This window comes from Podarcis liolepis (assembly GCF_965112155.1).
Source record: "Podarcis liolepis genome assembly, chromosome: 3".
Lineage (NCBI taxonomy): Eukaryota > Metazoa > Chordata > Lepidosauria > Squamata > Lacertidae > Podarcis > Podarcis liolepis.
The window spans coordinates 72,517,912-72,531,683 of NC_139557.1; the positions used below are offsets into that span (position 1 = coordinate 72,517,912).

Genomic DNA, 13,772 nt, shown 5'->3' on the forward strand with positions numbered 1-13,772 from the left:
ACAAAGCAAAATAAAATTCCTACCAGTGGAATAAATTCAAATAGTACAAAGAAAAATAAATACAATTTTCTCCATTGGCATAAAACAAAAATTAAATTAAAATATATCTGCACACATTTCCTCTCTTCCTCCTGGCCACTAGCAAATGCTCAGCCCACTCATTCCCCATCTCCATTCCAGCAGTGAGATTTGGGTGGCTGGAAAGTTCTCTCTGCCTGAGCAGGCACAGAGGCAAAGGGGTTTTACTTGGTGTTAGTGCTAAGCAGCAAATTGCTAAGATCAGAAATGAAAGTAAATGGCAGCATTTCTCATCACCTTCACTGGTTTGGGTGGAAATGGTGCATTTTACTTTTTGCAGAGTGGGCAGAGGGCTTAAACCTGATCTTGGCACCTTGTTGCTCAGTACAAAGACTGGAGGTGTGAGATCCTTCTGTCTGCTTTTTAAGGGCTTATTTCCAAACTCAATAAAATGATGTAGAATGATTGGCAGATGGGTGAGGCTTTCTGAGATAGACCTGACAGGCCAGATTGAGGGGTGTGGTGGGTCTGAAGTTCTCCATCACTGATTCTAGGTAGATTTGGTTTTAGGTGCTGGTTCATTTAGGTCAGATCTGAGTGCTATTGGGCTATTGCATAGCTCAGCATTTTTGCCTATCTCTTGGTTGCAGCCCAGCATGTGTGTATCAAAATAAAGCATGCTGCATTAGTCTGAAACCATTCAGTGTTAATGTAAAGCAGATCGTGGTACAGCTTTTTCCAAGCATCCTCCTATTACTGATGGCAGTGAGTGGGGTGAGCAAGGTGGGCAAGCAGGTGAGTGAGGTGGACTTGTGGCAGTGGGGTAATTCAAGTAAGGGGCTGGAGAGGGTGAGCGAGATTGACTTGTGGAGGTGGCGTGGGTCAGTCAACAGGGGAGATGTGTTGGCAGTCTGCTCTGTGGTGCTTTGGTGAGGAGTAAGGTGGGGGTAGGGTACGGGGTCTTAGGGGAGTGGGGTTTGAGAGCAAAGTGAGCAGGGACTGATAGTCACAAATAGCTAATCATTGATATGTATTGTCATGGTGGTAGTTCTTGTATTTGTCACTCTGAAAAAAGCCACAATGTCCATTATCCCTTCACATCGCTGTCAGATCCCTCTCCCAATCCTCTCCCTAAGAAAAAGATTCCTGAGCAATAAAATACTATCAGTCCATGAACTTTGGCTGAGGTTGTAAGACTTATTAGTTCTTTGTAGGAATGGAGGCTTGACTTTTTGCTTCCTGCTTTGTTATCATTGTGTCACTTGTATCTGCTAGTACTAAAAAGGAGAATAGTAATAGCCAATAGGAGCTTGAGGTAAAGCTAAAATATGGAAAACATTTCTACAAGGTGTCCTAGTAGAAGAATGCTTTATGTTTTATGAAATACCTGCTCTGCTACTACTGTCAGAAATGCTACTTAAACTATAGTATGTTAAAATCTTGTCAGATATACTGCAGATATAAAAAAGTCAGTGCTATCAACGGGTAATGATGCTCGCAATGCTGGTGTTTGGAGTACTAAACAAGTAGCACTTTCAGGACTGAGGTTTGAAAGTTGTTTCAAAATTGTATAAAACAGAGCTTCATAGTTGCATCTGCTGACCAGCTTGCTGCTGCAATATGGTGATAAGGCCTTGTACTGCATAACATCTGAGTCTTTGGTTCTCAGTTGTGTCGTGTTCATTCAGGCCCTGTTAAAGTGTACTTTCCCACCAAAATGTGTGGGCCCTGGGTAAAATTTGTGGAATTTTAGCAACTAATCAGTGTGCTCGAGTTTTAAAATATTCTGCTATGAATTGTGAATTGAATGCTATACCAATTTTGAAATGTTAGTTTGAAAGGCTGTTTAGATTCAAACCTGTTTGTGTATGGAAGATGTTGCTTTAAATGCTGAAGCCATTTGATACGAGTGTTGCAGTTGGGGTGAGGGCTTTGCAACCCCGCAGGTCCATTTTTATAATAGAAAATGATGAAATTGAGTTTGCTGCCAAATTGAAATGCTGCCAAATAGTTAAAAATATATTATCAGTCTCATATGACAAGTCAATCATTCTAACCACTATGAACTGGATTCACAAGGAAAATTGATGGAAGGAAAAAATTAAATCGCAAAGAACACAGAAATAAGTAAAAACCCACATCTGTTGTGCAGTAGTGGTTAGTGTGTTGGACTAGGACCTAGGAGACAGCTTTCTGGGTCATGTGGTCAGCATGGCTAAACTGCTTTTGGCACAGCAGAACACCCTGACTGAAGCCAGAGCGCATGGAAACGCTGTTTACCTTCCCGCTGCATCGGTACCTCTTTATCTACTTGCACTGGTGTGCTTTCGAACTGCTGTGTACGAGAAATGAGTGTGAAGGAAAACAGTAATTTGCAGTGAATCCTATTAATGTATGTGATCCAAAGAGCTACTTAAAGTAATGTAACAGTTTTCTGCTACCTAGTGGAATTCCCTTTCTTAAAACATGTCAAACTGCTTTAGAAACTTCACTGGTTTTTAACATGGGGAGACTACTATTCAGTCTAAAGTTGGTTTTAGTTGAGAATTCTGCACACTGCATAGGTGTATTTTTATGTGAGTTTGTGGTAGAGAAATGAAATTACTGTTACTAAGCTGAAATGTTTCTGGATGTGCTCTTTGAAATTCTTTTCCATTTTGGGTACAATAGTAAATATTCTACACCACAGTCTATAGTGACTACTAGTTAATTAGATTCTGTTGTACTGAATACCAACAGAATGTATAAATTTAATGAAAGACAACATATATAAAAAATGGAATAGGACAGTGGGACAGAAAATTATTATTTAAGAGATGCTTCCAAAACATTGGTTTAGTAACTTAGGAAGATCCTGCCCCTCCACCCTGTACATGTATTTAAAGTTTCATTTTTGTTTACCTTTATTTCAGTAGCCTGTAAGTAGTCATATATGTTGTCTGTGGCACCGAAGAATTTTCTATACTACAAGGCAAGAAAGCCTGTTTGAATTTGAGAAAAAGTTGGGGCCAGTGTGCCCTAATGGCAGATGTAAGGTTTGTAAGGGGAGGTGAGCTAGAGAAACTTTTGTCTAATAATTGCTGTGCCCTGAATTTGTGAGGCTGCTATTGAGATCTGTATCATATTATGTTCTTAATGTTACACATGGGTGTCTGTTTAACTTGCCAAAATGTGGACCTTTAAAAAGAAAAGTAAAGTCACATTCAAGCCTGCAGTCCTCAGTAACACTTGCTTGAAAATCTAGCTGATTGATCTTCTAGCTGATTGATCTTGGTAAATGCAAGCTTCATTTCTGTCATAGCAGTGATATTCTGTGACTTCATCATGATGTGAGGTGTGACGTGAATTACTTGAGAGCTGAATAGTCAATTCTATTTGGTCAGTATTATCTTTTTGAGTTCCCAGCCCCACATTTGAAGCATGTAGATGTTATTTTCTCTTTTGGAATATTTGGTTTGTTGCATTGGTCTGGAAATAGGTTATTGGCTTTGGTTCCTTCATTTGTGATTGGATCACTACTAGGTGAGGTTTCAGAAGATTGTTTAGACTGTTTCTTGAGCAGTAGACCTGATGTGATCATGTGTATGTCAATGGACCCAACAAAGTTCTAGAATTCCTAGGAATTTTCTGTTTGCTGTACTGTAGTTTCCTCTGAGGTTGAACCCTTACGGTAACATCCTATGATTCCCACCTGATTGTGCAATGAAGTTTCCACTTGTGCAATGGAACTTCCTTTCCTCCCGTCTCCCATAATTATTCTGGAGTGCTCCCCGCCGCTCAGAAGCAGATTTTTGGGGGCCTGCAGTGATAAGGAGAGGAAGAGTGTGATGTTGGATGATACCTATCAATCCTGGATTTGATTTCATAAAGCATGCAAAAACACTTTTATTTTGGAAAACTTTAAATAGTTCACAAGGTTTCAGTATTTTGCTTGAATCAAAAGTTGAAGGTGGACTTAAGTAAAATATTATGGTAACAATAACTAAGAGGTTTTGTATTGACAGCTTTACTTCCAGTTGTAGTGAATCAATTTTGAGTATTTTTTAGAGAGTAAATATATAATGATGAAGTAGTAAATGGGATTGATGAGTTTCCCTGCACCAATTATAAAGCAGAATGTCATCTCCTACCTCAGATTACCTTCTAATTGCATTAATAGAACATTATAAACATAATCTATTCTAGTAATAGTTCTAGTAACTTTCTAGTAACTTTGAGAATAAAGTTAAAGATAAATTGACACTCTGGTTGCTTTAAATGGTTTGTCATAGTGCTCAATAATGGACCCTCTGAAATTCATGAAATACTTCGATTATTCCCCTTTACATATTTCAGTAATAAAGAGCAGTTAACAGCTTCTGGTACATTTGTAAGTTTTCCTTGTCAATACATCTATAAATTTTTACTACAACAGCCTTTTTTTAATGTAAAGAAACATCCCTGGAGTATAACTGGCAGTAGCTTTTAAAAGGTGCATATATGTATTCAGTTTCCAATTGTTTTATAATTGAAATAAATGTTGGGGTCCCATAAAGATGACAATAAAATTGATAAATAAATGTTCTAGAAATTGTAATGTCTTGAGATTAACACAAAGTATACATTTCCCCCCACAGAAATTAGCAGAGTACGGAAAGACATGTATAACGACACGTTAAATGGTAGCACGGAGAAGAGAAGTGCAGAATTACCTGATGCTGTGGGACCTATTGTACAGTTACAAGAGAAACTATATGTGCCTGTAAAAGAATATCCAGATGTAAGTACCTTCTTTTGGTGAATCTGTCTTCTGGCTTATAGCTTGTGTAATACCCTCTCAGTGTGGCTTCATGTTTGCCAGTTTTCTAGATCCAAGAATACTACTGAGGTGTAAGGTCTGATAAATAGAGCAATCTTTACTTTTTATTTTATGGCTTATATCTTGCTATTTTTCTGGACTAAACTGAGATTGAGAAAGTGGTCACTTCACAAAGTATAACGAGCTGTTAACGGTATTAGCTATTGTCAAATGCTTGGCAAAGCAATACTGTTCTGGAAGCTACGTGATTCTATCATGATGCCAAGGGGTAAGACCATTTATACTCATCCCCACAGCACCTGCAGTTTGTGTGCTCAGGATCAACTCACCTGTCTCCAATGAGATGTTTCTGAAATGTTCCCATATATGAGCCTTCCTACGTCTAAGAACAGGCATAGGCTAGCTTGCTGCTCAGATGATAATTTGGTAGAACCCTCTTCTTTCTGTAACGTATGAGATTGCACTTCAGAATACATGACATCTTGCCTCTACAACAGAATAACAATTGAAACTTCATATTAGATGAACTTCTGCAAAGCTCTAAAGTTTTTTTTAAACAACAACTCTTTAAATATCTAAATCTACACTGAAATATCTTGAGTAATAAGTTTTGATTTGCTAATAGTTGGAAAATATGTGGTTAGCAAGTTTCATTTTTTTATACAGTGGCAGTATAGTTTAACGGAAGGCAACCGTTAAAATGTGATTGACTGGTCATTTGACCATTTTGTTTTGAGAGAAGTGTCCAATCTTATGTCTATGCTTTTGGAATTATACACAATCTGTGCAGTTGCTTTTCTGAGAATATCTGGGATTTGATTGAGCCCTACCTATTATGGGCACAGCACTTGTAGGCACATAGAACTGAGTTTGGGAAGTGTGCTCAAGTTTTTTATACTTGTCACAGCTGAGCATGTTGAGCGTCTATACATGCATGTTTTAGTAAAAAAAAAGAAAAGAAACTATACTGATAGGAGCAATGGTAACTTTTTCAGTTAAGTAACAGACTAATTATGATTAGTACATAAAACAGTTACTACTAAATGGAAAGCTGTGATATTGCTCTTCCTGAATTAATAATGGTTGAGTAAATTATGGAATGAAGACATAACAAACTAAGGAATTCAGAGTCCGTATAATTTTATTCAAAAACCTTTTAAAATGCAGGATAGGGTAGCATTTACTGCCTTAATACAGTGAATGGGGCATGGGACCAGAAAATGCGGTGGTGGGCGGGGGGGGGGGGGAGAGGAGCACCCCACTCAAAAACAAAACAAAAAATACCAATCCTGGGACAGGGCTTCTGCCAAGTTGCTGCTTTTTCTGAAATCGCTTTCCATGCTGCTTGCTGATTTGGGCTGATGAGAATGTCATATTTCTATTTTTATTAGCTCCTGGTTCTTGTTGCTTTCAGACTTCGAAATCCTTTGAAATACATAGGGCCATTTTCTTGCTATCTACACTATTCCCAGTTTAAATCTCCCACCCTCCCAAACTACTATCTGTTTCCAGGGGAGAAAACCATTACTCAGTAGTGTAGAGCACATGCTTTGTAGGCAGAAGCTGCCAGGTTCAATCCCTGATAACTCCAGGTAAAAGTATCTAGTAAGGCATGGATGGGGAACCCTTTTCAAGCTAAGAGACACATTCCCTTCTAGGCAATATTCTAAGGGCCTTGTGCCAGTGGTGGATATGACCAAAAGCAAAAGTGGACAGAGCTGCTACTGAAACGTTGTATAGTAGGCATGTACTCACTACATTTACTACATGTACTCACACAGCCCTCCCTATCCTCCATCCAGACTTGTAAGAGGCATCATCAGAGTTCAAGGACACATTCCAGTCAGGCAAAAGCACGTCTGGTGCAAAGTAGGGCCAATGAGGGGGATATGAGCTGTAGATAGTTTTGAGGGCCAGATGGAGAGGCCTGGAGGGCCACATTCAGCCGCCAGACCTGAGGTTCTCCATTCCTGCAGCAGGAAGTGATGAGACCTTGGAGAGCTACTGTCAGTCATAATGGGTAATATTAGGCTAGATGGGCAAATATCTGACCTGGTCTAAGGCAGCTTTTTATGTTGCTGTTGTAGTTGTACATATATTTATTTATATCCCACCCTTTTCACTGACAGGCTCACTGTGGCTTATAGATAATAACAGCTATGAACAATCATTTTAAAAATTAAACTTAGATGGAATTTGAAATTAAAAGTGTGTGTGTGTATGTGTGTGCACGCACGCACACACACATGCATGCACGCAAAATCTATTAAAACCATACAGATAATTGCAATAAAAACAGCATGGCACCAGTCCTCTCATTAAAAGCAGTCAGTTCTCAAAAGCCTCTTGGAACAAGAAAACCTTCACCTGCCAGTGGAAGGACAGCAAGGAGGGAGCCAGTCTGACTTCGCTAGGGAGGGAGTTCCAAAGTCTGGGTGCAGCCAATGAGAAGGCCCTTTCCCATGTTCCTACCAAGCATGCCTGTGAGGGTGGTGGGAATGAGAGAAGGCCTTCCTGAAAGATCTTAAATCATGGGCAGGTTCATATGAGGAAATGCGCTCCTTCAGATAGCTTGGACCTAAACCATAAAGGGCTGTATAGGTCATAACCAGCACTTTTAATTGTGCCCAGAAACAGGCGCAGCTGGTGCACTAGCTTTAACTGTGCCACCCTAGAGACCTGGGCATCCATGCTCAGGGCTGAGTTGGGATTTGAACCCTAGTCTCCCAGGTCCTAGTCTGACATTCTAACCACTACACCACACTGGCTTTCATCAGTATTACCCCTTCACCCCCCGCCCCCTTAGTAGTGTTTATTAGTCCTGTGTAGAAGTTCAGTGACATGATGCTATGTAAAATACTCCAGAAAGTCATGTCAGGGCATGCCCATTGAACTTCTGTCTTTTCAAAAAAAAAAATTAAACTTTGAAAGTGTCTCCTTTTTATAAAATATGATAGGGAATCTGTCTCATTTTTTAATTCCAAGTTGTGACACTACTAAACAAGGTGAACTTCTTTCTGACAGTGCTTTGGATATTTATATCTATATTTCTTTTCTAATTTCCCTTAATTATATTATTGTGCTAGGTTTCAAGAGGGTAAGGAAGCAGAGACTTACTGGTTGATAAGAGAAGAGAGATAGCATGAATACCTGTCTTCAAAAATGTGTGTTTAGAGGTTGAGCATGGTCAGTGTGTTGCTAACTTGAGAAAGAACACATCCCTGACAAGTATTGCCATCAGCTGGGTGATAGATCAATCGGTCAAGCTGACTTCATGCACCTTACCGGAATCCAGCTTGCCAATAAAAGACTGCATAAGATCAGATTCCTATGAATAAGAGAGCTCATCAAATATGATCATCGGGTTACAGTTTGAATATCCTGTCAGTTGATAGTGAAACAAATGAAGAAGTACTCAAGCATGGAGTAATGCCATCACTAGAAAGAGCTGCAGTCAGGACTCTCTGGAATCTGGTTGGGGATTGCTGAAATTCTTTAATTCGGTCTATACATTGGGCATGCTAAATAGATGTACCTTTACAGCAGCAAATCACTGTTTGATGGCTGATTGTAAATAGCATATGAATTTTCTGTGATTAGTTTGGAAGACAGAATTCTTTTGCAATGAAACCCAGACTTTGAAAGAATGAAGGTATCCTGATAGAGAACATGGAGCATGCTACTCTTTCTAGACCAATTTGAACTTCAGAAATCTGCATGGTGTGTTTGCTCCTTAATGTGATTTAGATTATTAATTTTTCTCTTTAGTTCCCAGTTGAGAATAAGTTTATCATTCAGTGGATGCTGGAATTATATATATTTCAGTTCTTTGATCAATTACTTGAGGACTTGAATGAGCTGACCATCATCTATCTGTAGATGCCTTGCATTTCTAAACAAAAGGGTACTGAATATTAGCTGTGGATCAGCTAAGTCAGACATGTAGTACCTGCAAGCATTCCTGCTTGGGAATGACAATTAACCAGCTATCCCCTTTATCATGATATTCCCTTGCTTCTCCTTGCCTTTTCTCTCCCCCGCCCCCAGTGCCTCCATCAGAGTTTCTGTGCCTACTTAAGCATTCTCATTCATTCTTCACTTAGCTGTTTAGGAAGGGGTGGCCAAAGGGAGATAAAAGTATATTTGTACTTGGACATTATTGGGGTTTCCCTAATGTTTGAATCATAGTTTGAATCATTCAGCTGTCATGGCAAAAGAAGCATGCCAGAAGTTAGGGATTGAGGGAATTTGGGAGAAGTGAAAGTTCAAAACATGTTCCTGGCAATCAAATGATGTCTGAAGCAGGTCTAAGTCTTGAGTATTGAGAATTCAACTAATGCGGGCTATTATTAAAATCATGTATTTTAAAAAAAAACTTATTTGTGGTTGACTTTGTAATTAGATGTTATGGGTGGAATTATCCTCCAATGTAGTTCTGTGAATTTCCCCCATGTCAGATAAAAGGAGCTTTGGCGGGGGGACAACAATGACAACAGAAATATCTGGCAATCTTCAGATGGGAATAAAAGTACTTCTATTTCCACAAACCTTTTCCAGTTTGTCTCTAAGGACCAGTTTTTCCACAAAGCTTGAGGAATGAAATAAAATGTGTTAAATTGCTGTGTTTGTGTATTTGTGTATAATTTTATTTCACTATAAACAAAATAAACTAAACAGTCAGTTATCTTGCATACATGACCCAACAGGGAACGTGGATAACACATTATCCAAAATAATGACTTAGAACATTGAGATACAACACTTTTGATCCAATAATAAAAAAAAAAAAAACAAAAACAACCTAAGGCACCCATGCAGCTGTGGTATGGTAGCTTTTCTAATATCTGATCGGTATATTGATGAATAGTATGACAATATCTGTAATAACACAAAACTATAAAAATTCAGGATGAGAATTTCACTTATGACTTGTACACAGCTCTACTGAAATTAGTGAGGAAAGGATGTGCCCAAGTATTTGCCAAACTTCAGCTTGTCCTAGGTAGTTCAAGCAAATAAAAAGTAATAAATACATTAAGACTCTACCTCGAATGCATGTGTCTTGATGACAGATAATCTTGCTGCACTGGGGTGGTGCCAGTTTGGTAAAGAATGTCAGCAGGCAAGAGCAAGAAGGTTACTACATGGTTGTCACTAAGGGAAGGCAATAAATGAGATCAGAGCTAAATATATTTGTGTGACATTCTAGCAGCTGGCTTAAGCCCTGCTGTTTGTTGCAGTGGTACACTGGCCTTAAAAAGGAGGAGAATGCATTGTAGCCCAGGGAGGGAAACAGTTGGTGGGCTTGTCATTCTGCTTACTGACAGTGAAGGTCAGACAGTTTGGAGAAATTGAACGTAAGTGGTAAGATACCTCTATGTCCACTCCTTTACCTGTTAGGTGAAATGTCCCACTGTAAATGTATTGGTTTGCCTTCTAATCTTGCAATTTATTCAGATGACTATATATTCTTGCTTGCTGTTTTGCAGACTAAAATATAGTATTACTATAGCATGCTTTTTAATGTAGAAGAATTTGATTTACCTTTACAAGTTGCAATTCTTCAAATTACTGCTAGTACAGTGGTACCTCTGCTTATGGACATGATCCATTCTGGGGTGCCGTTCGCACCCTGAAATGTCCGTAAGTAGAGCGCCGCTTCTGCATGTGATGCAATAGAGCGCTCATGCGTGAAGCACACAGCGAAACCCGGGAGTATACACTTCCGGGGTTGCAGCGTTCGCAACCCAAAAATTCGCAATGTGAACCTAACGCAACTAGAGGTATGACTGTAACTTTTTTCATATAAGAAGCAGAGATTAGCCATTTCTTGGAAATAAGTTTAGCAAAATATGTAAGGACCTGTTTCTATATGAAAAATTGAGACTAGAACTCGGAACAGAAGTATTCAAGAAGTTTGCAGATGGACTGAGGCCTACTAAATGTTTCTTCTGTTAACCCTGGTATCATTCTGGACCAGTTGCCAAGATAGAATTGAGGGAGCAACACTTTGCTGGCTTGATTCCTGACTTGTTGGCTGGCTGGCTAAGAAGAGTGGTGTTGCATAAGCTGTGGTCCATTTTATCTGCTATATACAATTCAACTTCTGCATGAAATAGTTTGGAGTGGCTGACAATAATTATGCTGATGACACACAGTGCTTTACATCTACTAAAGGTGAAACTGTAGAGGTTCCCCTGACATGGTGTTGTCAGGATTTTGCTTTTATTGTATGCAGGTTGTATGCTCGCATTTGCTCATGCAGAAATAGGCCTCAGAATGCTTTTCACATTTTTAGGATTATATTGTAAACAAATAATAATTTAATTATGAAAACTATAGTAACTGTGAAGATTTGTGAAATTATAGATAACCTGGAGTATTCTTCATTGCCTTGTATTCATGGAACCCTCGTGTAAAAGAAATGAAGCTGAAAGCTTATCTGAGAGTAGGCAAGGTTTTCAAATGTTGCTGAACTATTGGGAAGAAGGCTAGCTATACCAATATTGAACTTGTTGAAGTCTAAAGTTGAGCCACAAGTTTTGTATGGAAAAGATCTACAGCTTCCAGAGCTCAAGGGATTTATGTCGCATTCAGAATAGAATCTTAAAGATTGTATTAGGGATAGCTAGATATATTTTAATGTTGTACTTTGGTTCCAAAACAGGATTAACTCTATGGTTTAAGAAAATCTGCTAGCAGACTTTGTAAACTTTTAGGGTTTGTTGTAAACTTTGAGGGTGGGATTCACCTAACTAATCCTGTCAGCAGAAGCCTAGCACTTCTGCTTGTGTAATGGTGCCTCCCGCCCCCCCCCCCCAGAACAGCACACAGGAGGAGGAGGGGGGATCATTCTGTCTGTTAAGTTGAAATGCTGTTGTGGTCTCAATCATTAGAAGAGTGAAATTTAGAATTCCACTCATAGATATGCTGGGTATTCAGCAAAAATTCTTTAACTGGATAAATTATATTTTAATATGCAAAGGGTAATCAACAAATTTGGATACTCAATTTCTTCAGGGTAACTGTGAATCAGCTAAGAAGTTTAAATATGGAATTTATATTTGCCCATACATATTTTTATAGGTCTGTAAAGGTAGTTCCTCTTTAGAATATTACTCATGTATAAATCAGGCCCCCTTTCTCACATTTATCAATACGCTACAGGAAGGCTCCAAGCCTCCAGGCTTGCAAGCAAGTTTGTGGAGAGGCTATGTGAAATAATGTGACTTTATTGGCACCAATCCTGTCTCCCTTGGACCCCCTTTACATAATATGACTGATAGAATAGTCTGTAAGGCACTAATACTTGTTCATTTCATGTTGCTCAACTTTGTGTTTATTGAAATTCAATAAGATACATTCATAAACTAGGTCCAGAAAATTATTTATCAAAAATTACTAAGCATAATCTGAGAAGGGAATTTACTTTATTTCAGTTCATACCATCTACTATGATAGGATTGCAGCCTTAGAAGATACAGACTAATGTAAGGGTAAGATATTGCTAGGATTCCACTGTTAGTTTCACAAAAAATGAATTGTATGGAATCTAACATCCTTCTGGACCGTCTAGAGGCTGGAAGCTGGGGGAACTGTTATACAGTGGTTCCGCTCCTTTCTCCTGGGCCGTGTCCAGAAAGTGGTGGTGGGGGATGAGTGTTCAGACCCCTGGGCTCTCAGATGTGGGATGCCTCAGAGTTTTTAACATCTACATGAAGCCGCTGGGAGAGATCTTCAGGGGGTTTGGGCTGGGTGTTCATCAATATGCAGATGATACCCAGCTCTACCTCTCTTTCAAATCAGAACCAGTGAAGGCAGTGAAAGTCCTGTGTGAGTGTCTGGAGGTGGTTGGAGGAGGGATGGCGGCTAACAGTTTGAGGTTGAATCCTGACAAGACAGAAGTACTGTTCTTGGGGGACAGGGGGCAGGCTGGTGTGGAGGCCTTTGTGGTCCTGAATGGGGTAACCGTGCCCCTGAAGGACCAGGTGTGCAGTCTGGGAGTCATTTTGGACTCACAGCTGTCCATGGAGGCACAGTTTAATTCTGTGTCCAGGGCAGCTGTTTACCAGCTCCATCTGGTATGCAGGCTGAGACCCTACTTGCCTGCAGACTGTCTCACCAGAGTGGTGCATTCTCTGGTTATCTCCTGCTTGGACTATGCAATGCGCTCTATGTGGGACTATGCAATGCGCTCCTTTGAAGGTGACTCAGAAACTGCAGTTAATCCAGAATGCGGCAGCTAGACTGGTGACAGGGAGTGGCCGCCGAGACCATAGAACACTGGTCCTGAGAGATCTGCATTGGCTCCCAGTATGTTTCCAAGCACAATTCAGAGTGTTGGTGCTGACCTTTAAACCCGTAAAGGGCCTCAGTCCAGTATACCTGAAGGAGCGTCTCCACCTCCATTGTTCAGCCCAGACACTGAGGTCCAGCTCTGAGGGCCTTCTGGTGGTTCCCTCACTGCGAGAAGTGAAGTTACAGGGAACCAGGCAGAGGGCCTACTTGGTAGTGGTGCCTGCCCTGTGGAATGCCCTACTGTCAGATGTCAAAGCAATAAGCAATCTTTGCTTGCTTTTATCTTACTTTGGCAGCCCTGTTTAGGCATGTTTTTAATGTTTAATGCTGTATTGTGTTTTTTAGTATTCGGTTGGGAGCTGCCCAGAGTGGCCAGGGAAACCAAGCCAGATGGGTGGGGAATAAATAATAAATTATTATTATTATTATTATTATTATTATTATTATTATTAGGATGATCTCTCACACTGATGCAGGATGTAAGATGGAAATAACTTAAGATTTTAAAATAAACTCTTAAACTTTTTTAGACCTGCTCCCCATCTTTAACACAAACTTGCAGTTACTCACTTCTTAATTTCGCAATATGGTGATAGCAATGGGTCAGGGTGCTAGGGGAGGGGTAGTACTTCTGTTGGGGGACACATTGTGGTACTTC

General features: G+C 39.8%; 1 protein-coding gene across 22 annotated transcripts in view; it reads left to right on the forward strand.

Annotated features, from left to right (window-relative positions):
* QKI (QKI, KH domain containing RNA binding) overlaps nt 1-13,772 on the forward strand; it is a 116,853-nt gene that overhangs the window by 35,749 nt on the left and 67,332 nt on the right. For all 22 annotated transcript variants that reach the window (XR_014524404.1, XR_014524405.1, XR_014524406.1 and 19 more), the window contains exon 2: nt 4,635-4,777. Coding sequence is in view for 17 of the 22 variants with exons in the window: in XM_083496612.1 (XP_083352738.1) it covers nt 4,635-4,777 (143 nt within the window). In the remaining 5 variants the exon portion in view is untranslated. The remainder of the gene's footprint in view (nt 1-4,634; nt 4,778-13,772) is intronic.